Raw genomic sequence first — 6947 nt, 5'->3', positions numbered from 1 at the left:
GCTGGTGTGCACCGGGCCGGCCGCGCGCGCAGCCAGGGCTGGCCCCTGGCCAGGGGTAAACAGCTCCTTTGTTTTCCTGGAGAAGTACGAGGGATTATATTCTGTTGAGCTCACTCGGTCTCCCACTTGGTATTGTGCAGCCACATGTAATCAGCTCCTCGGAGGAGCCGAGTTAATTGTTTGTGAGATAGGAAGGGTGCTGGTTGTCTCCTGTAGGGAGGTGAGTTTGAGAGGGGCGTTGTGGAAAGGGAGTGGCTCGTCCATCTCCTAAATTAGGAGGAATTGAAGCCAAATTGTCATTCTGCAGCCCTAGATTTGCCACCCTGCAAATGCTCTGTCGCGAGCCGGGGAAGACTCTTCCAGCCGGGAATCTGTGCCTCCCCTCTGACTCTTATTAAATGTGCTTAAAAATGAAACGAACTTATTAAACATGCTTAAAAATGAAAGGAAGGCTGCTGCGTTGTCGGTAATTGTTGTGCAAATGTGATACTCCCTGCAAGCTGTGGAACAGGCCAGGGCTGTGTTTACCCGGAGAGGCAGCCAGCTTTCCAAGTGTAATGAGTCAGCTCTGCGAACAGAAGGGGCGCAGAATTAATCTGGCATCCGTCTGGCCTTTTCTCAGTTAAACAGGTTTTGGAAGCTCCACGTGAATAGGTGCCTACCCTGGTACAAGCAGCCACAAAGACTTGGGAGTGGGCACGATTTTTTTGGGAATACATTGGCAGGGTGCAGGTCATGGGGTGCTTTGAGTGAGGTGCTGGCAGTGACGGGGTTGGGTTTTGGCTGCCGGTGGGAGCAGAGCGTGGCCCGGTCCCACTGTCAGCAGAGGTGAAGCTGCTTGGGTTTAATATCTACTGTAAGGTGTAAATAAATCTCCCTTGCCCAGCACTTCATCTGAATTTCCCCCTCTTGGATTTGCAGTGAATATTGAAGGGAATATTGTCCTCTGCTCCTGCCTCCTCCCAGGCACACGCTCCTTTCTCCTGTACCTGCACCTTAATGAGCCCGAATAAGAGGAACCGAGGGGAAGTAATTCTTACATTTTCCCAGCTGGATAATGATGCCTGGCAGAGAGAGGTTCCTGAGGCTGGGAATGGCTGGAGCTGCTCCTGGAGGCACCCCATGGATGTGCAGCATGGAGGGGACACTCTGGGCTCTGGTGGGATGTCCCAAAGCTCAGCTGTCCCCATGTCAAGCAGAGGGGCACAAGGAGGTCTCAGTTCCCAAAGTTTTGTTCCTAAATATGGATAACAGCCTTCCCACAGCCCAGGCAGAGGAGCTGGGCTGCAGAATTAGCTGCCTTGGGAAGCACAGTCTCCTGCTGGAAACACCAGCACTGTCTGTGCCTGGTGCTTTGGTCTGGGAATTTGTGCTGCTGCAGGGCCAGGCTGGGCTGGGGCCTCTGAAACACCTTTTAAAAGAAAGGAAAACAACCCAAAGTGTCCCAAAGCCTCTGAGGCGTAAATGGAACAGAAATTTTGAAGGGATTTCCAGGGAACTTCTAAATACAAGACTTCTCTCTCTCCTCGCTGAGAATTCCCATCTCCCTGGACAATTTCCTGCAGTTGTAGCTCTGCGGAGCCACTGCTGTAAGATGGAAATGGGTGCAATTTAGGGCTGACAGGTGACAATTACTTGGGGAAAAGTTCCTGTTTGTGCCATTCCAGCCTCGCGCTGAGGAGCTCGTTGCTGTTGGGGTTGCTGGGGATCACTCCGCACAGATATCCCGTTGCACTGATGCTTTCCAGCCTCTGGTCTTGGGAGAGGAGATACTCCTGTTCACCTGAAAGGGCCTTGGCTCCAGCCAGTGTTCCTGAGCCCTGCTCCAGCTTGTGCCTCGCTGTATTTCACATGGCAGTTGTCTTTCCAGCCCTGTAACCAAGCAACACACGAGGAGCAGGGAGCGCTTTGTCCTCTCCAGGTTGGCTTTCCCCAGCCAAGGTGCGGAGCAGGGTGAGGAGCTGTGACAAGCTGCTCCAGGAACACCGAGCCCTCTGTGCTTCCTGCTCCTGTCTCATGATGGCAACATGTTCAAAGAGTGCCTTTTTAATGGAGCTTTTGTAATTTGTTTGGTCCTGCGAGTGTCTGGGAATTCAGTGTGGCAAACTGGGTCTGTCCTCCTGTCCCTGTGCTCCGGACAGAGCCACAGCTGCAGGAAGCTTTATGTGGGCTTGGGGTGATGCTGTGGATGAAGAGCAGGACGGATATTGCTCTTTGATGGGACTTGATCCCTTCTAGGTTGTTCCTTGCATATGAGACAAGCTGTGTCTGCAGCTGCAGGATCCAGTTTGGAGTTGGCCTCTTCTCCCAGGAAACAAGTGACAGAATGAGAGGAAACAGTCTCAGGCTGTGCCAGGGGAGGTTCAGGTTGGAAATCCAGCCCTGTAACCAAGCAACACACGAGGAGCAGGGAGCGCTTTGTCCTCTCCAGGTTGGCTTTCCCCAGCCAAGGTGCGGAGCAGGGTGAGGAGCTGTGACAAGCTGCTCCAGGAACACCGAGCCCTCTGTGCTTCCTGCTCCTGTCTCATGATGGCAACATGTTCAAAGAGTGCCTTTTTAATGGAGCTTTTGTAATTTGTTTGGTCCTGCGAGTGTCTGGGAATTCAGTGTGGCAAACTGGGTCTGTCCTCCTGTCCCTGTGCTCCGGACAGAGCCACAGCTGCAGGAAGCTTTATGTGGGCTTGGGGTGATGCTGTGGATGAAGAGCAGGACGGATATTGCTCTTTGATGGGACTTGATCCCTTCTAGGTTGTTCCTTGCATATGAGACAAGCTGTGTCTGCAGCTGCAGGATCCAGTTTGGAGTTGGCCTCTTCTCCCAGGAAACAAGTGACAGAATGAGAGGAAACAGTCTCAGGCTGTGCCAGGGGAGGTTCAGGTTGGAAATCAGGAGGAATTTCTTCATGGAAAGGGTTGTCAGGTGATGGAAGGGTCTGCCCAGGGAGATGGCAGAGTCCTCATCCCTAGAGGTGTCCAAGGAAGGCCTGGAGGTGGCACTCAGTGCTCTGGGCTGGTGACAAGGTGGGGATCGGGCACAGGTTGGATTCGATGTTTTGGAAGGTCTTTTCCAAGCTCAGTGATTCTGTGTGATTCCATGTGTGATTCCTTGCAGCACCTCTGTTACCCACTGGGAAAGTGACAGGAGCCTGCTGCAGCTTTTCCCACATCTGAGGGTGCTCTGCCATCCCAGAGTTTCCATCCAGGGGTTGGGAGGGGGTTTATCCTCATGGGAAGTGCCTTGTCTTTCCCCCCCACAATGGAGAGATCCCTTGGAGATGTCTGACCTCCCTTTTCCTCTCTCCCAACAGACGGTTGATGATGAGGCGATGGCAGCATAAATGAAGATCAAGTAAGGAAGGCAGAACGATGCCCAAGGGTGGGTGTTCTAAAACACCACAGTCAGAAGATTTCTCTCTCAGCAACGACATGGTGGAGAAACAAACGGGGAAAAAGGTAACGTGTTTGGGCCACCTGCCTTCCTTCGGGGATGCTGCTCCTTGAGCCTGGAGTCCTCAAGCCATGGCAGCGTTTGACGTGGCAGGAGGTTGCCCTGGGCTCTTATCCCAGGATTTACATTGGTGTGTTGGTGCTCTGCCAGCTGATGGGGTTGGGTTTATTTTCCTGTGGCTGCAGTCCTTCCCAGGAAGGGGTGTTCCCACCTGGACCCGAGTCAGCCGAGCGACAGGGGATGCTTTGGAAGATTCTCTTTTGCAAGTTCTGTGTGTTTTAGGGGTTTCTGCACTAAGCTGTGGAAGACCTAAGTGATGTGGTGATGGTGCAAGTGTGTGCTGGATGAGGGAGGAGCTTCTCCTCCTCTGGATGGAAATCCAGGTCCTTGTCAGCTCGGCTGGTCTGGCTTTTCCCAGCAGCACAGCTGGACCGGCTCAGCCTGGGAGTTGCTCTGCTGAAGTTGCTGCTTCTGAGGGTTGATTTGAGGTGTTGTCTGGTTTTTGGTGTGGCTTAGGTGAAACTACTGAGATGAAATCTGAGTTTACCTTCACACTTCTCCTCTTCATCCTGTTTTGCTCTAGGTGTGAGCTCAGCCTCCTCTCATTCAGCTTTTCCCCCCTTCTCAGTATCAGTCATTTCCAGTCAATAGCTGTGCAGAAAACTGTGTGCAAATGTTACTTTTAAATAAACATGAAAACCTACATCTACTGAGTTCTGCTAAGGAACAAATCTCATCCACTTCTCTTTCATCTCCCTGCTCAGTTTCTCAGCATTCCCCTGGGAGTTTTTGCCAGGCCCCGGGAGCTGAAGCTGAGCACGGTGAGCCCCAGCTCCGTCACTTCCCCAGCAATCCCACCCCACTGATGGCAGTAAGTCCTCATATGACTGAGCTCTTGTTATTGACAAAATGGGGAAAATGCAAAATAACCAACAGGAAAATCCCAGGCAGGATTTGGTTGTGGAGCACCTCGGTGGCGTCTGCCACGTTCCCCTTTCTGTGTCACTGCACGTGCAGGTCAGTGCAGGAGTGTTGTGGGCGCAGCGTGGGGCTTCTTAGGAGGGGGAAAATCTGGGATTAGGGGTGTTGGAGGGGGAACAGCTGCCTGGTAGCATGGGGAAGATGCCAGCATTTACCCTGGCAAAGGAGGCTGTGCCCAGCAGTGCAGGATATGTAAATACAGGCTGGGTCTGCGCTGGGTAAGAAGCTTAATGCTGGCGCAGGTGCTCGGGGAGGGAGAGGATCAGTTGGAATATGAATCAGCTCCCATTTTATTTCATCCACTCCCGGCAGCTTAAAGGCTGCGTGTTATTTACAGAGCAGGTTTGTCGAGCGGCGCGGGGCACGCCGGGAAGCGGAGTTATCTCCCGCTGGCTAAAGAACTAGGACACAATTCCTGCCTCCCATTCAGAGGCACAGGCCTGCCCGGAGTGGCGCTGAGAGGGGACGGGGCAGAGTTCCTGCTCCTTTAATTCTGGCTTTTGCAACAGAGGAGACGCTCGCAGGCTCTTGTCTTCCAGGGGCTGAGCTGAGCTCCAGCCCGAGTGGCTTTTGCCCTGTTTCTGGTTAATTCTGAAGCTGAGCCGGAGCAGTGACTCAGGGGAAAAGCACTTCGACCTCCTCCCTGCAGACGCTGTTGTACCTGCCTGTCAGCAACCACTGCCTTGCATTTATCTTGCCTTTGTCAACACGTTCAAAGGCCCGAGCTGGGACTTGGCTCAGCTTCCCTTCGAGGCTGGAGAGGGAGGGCAGAGCCTGGGTCGTGCACAGGGACCCGCCATGGGCACAGGGAGAGCATGGCAAAGTGGTGCCAACCAAGTGTTTTCCTCTTACGGTGACCTTAATATTGATAGTTGATTTAGCATTAAACAGGCTTTGCATGCCTGGGCTCTGCAGCTCTGGCAGGTGGAGGGGGGTCCTGGTGCTGCAGCGGGCTGAGTACCACAGGGGACAAGGGGCTGGCCTTGAGCTGAAGGAGGAGAGGTTTAGATGGGATATTGGGAAGAAATTCTTCCCTGTGAGGGTGGGGAGGCCCTGGCACAGGGTGCCCAGAGCAGCTGTGGCTGCCCCTGGATCCTTGGCAGTGTCCAAGGCCAGGTTGGACAGGACTTGGAGCAACCTGGTGTGTGGAAGGTGTTCCTGCCCATGGCAGGAGGTGGAACGAGATGAGTTTTGAGGTCCCTTCTCACCCAAACCATTGCAGGATTCTGGAATCACCAACTTTTGAACCTGAGTTCCATGCTTGATCATGTAGCAGGCTCTCAGGGGAGCTGCCCTGTTCCAGAGGGCTCCTGCTTTGAGGAAGTGGCTGTGAGCTGCTGCCTGGCAGTAGTAGAGCTCATTATAGGAGGGAACTCCTGGCTCTCTGCTCCCTGCCCCTCCACAGGAGGGACTTAGGAACTGGTGGGATGCAGCCCTGAGGGTGAAGTGGTTTAAAGAGCGTGTCTGAGGGCGCTGGATGCTCTGTGGTGTTGGATGAGGAGCCGTTTCTCCCGAGGTTAGTGGAGCCCTTATAAGGCTGCACAAGCCTGCCCGGGGCGGGCGCTGGCAGCCCCTGGGCTCCTCCTGCTCCCTTTAGCCTGAAGGCTTTTGTAGAAATCTGTATGCCATATATGAATAATTCTCCTTTCTGGTTTAGATCCACAGATCCCCATAGCAGGAGATTACTCATGACTTAGGCTGAACAGAGCACCACAGCAAGGGTTATGTCAGTTGTCAGAAGCATTTCCTGGTGGGCCTGGCCTGGCGTGGCTGCATGGTTACACCGTGTGCTCGGCACAGCCTTTGCCTCTTTATGGGGAAATGCTCCCTCTTGCATAGTCAAAAGTGCATTTTTGCTGCAGTGAACACCAAGCAGAACAGCACTTACCCTGGTTTTTGCTTGTAGGAGCTGGCAGAGGTTAAAAAAACTTGAGGTCTTTCTCCTTCCCCTTCTCCCCTTTTCAGAGAAGGGAAACGTGGTCCTTATTTTTCAGTTCTTCATGAAATCTGTTGTGCTGTCAGGGCTTTCCGGACTGGATGAGTGAGTGCTGGGCTCTGTGTCCAGCACAGAGTCACTCACCGGAGTGTGAAACCTGCAGGAGTATCTGGGTGACTGAAGAGATGACATTTCAGTGAAGTTAATCAACCCGTGCTCATCACAGGGTCATATTTCTTACAAACTTCGGTGCCTGAGGCTCACAGGAACGGGGCTTCAGCTCCAGTCACCTCCATGCTCCACATGTTTTATTGCAGCATTGATAACAACACAAATTCAGACTTTCTGGAACTTCGTGTGTGTGTGTTGTACTCTGGCTTTGGGAAGGCTATGGGGGGCCCAGATTTAGGGAATTGTTTGGTTTTCACCAAATCCAGTTGCTTTCTGGGTAAAACTGCACCCATTCCTTTTTGTGATGCAGGGTGGGAATCTTCTGCCCCTTCTCCCTTCTTGCTGGCACAGCCAGGACAGACCCTCTGGTGCAGGGAAAGTCCCTCTGTGGCAGCATTTGCTTTTTGCAGCG

The 6947-nt window shown here is 53.1% G+C and overlaps 1 protein-coding gene across 1 annotated transcript in view; it reads left to right on the top strand.

Moving 5' to 3' along the window:
* Positions 1-6947, top strand: part of ANKRD11 (ankyrin repeat domain 11) — a 108999-nt gene that overhangs the window by 73456 nt on the left and 28596 nt on the right. Inside the window, exon 2 of the mRNA XM_017741337.1 lies at positions 3308-3491. Coding sequence (XP_017596826.1) covers positions 3366-3491 — 126 coding nt within the window. The 5' untranslated portion in view covers positions 3308-3365. The remainder of the gene's footprint in view (positions 1-3307; positions 3492-6947) is intronic.

The sequence above is a fragment of the Corvus brachyrhynchos genome, unplaced genomic scaffold (assembly GCF_000691975.1).
Source record: "Corvus brachyrhynchos isolate BGI_N302 unplaced genomic scaffold, ASM69197v1 scaffold365, whole genome shotgun sequence".
Classification (NCBI taxonomy): domain Eukaryota; kingdom Metazoa; phylum Chordata; class Aves; order Passeriformes; family Corvidae; genus Corvus; species Corvus brachyrhynchos.
The sequence above is the reverse complement of the archived record's forward strand: the minus strand, read 5'-3'. Positions and strand labels throughout refer to the sequence as shown.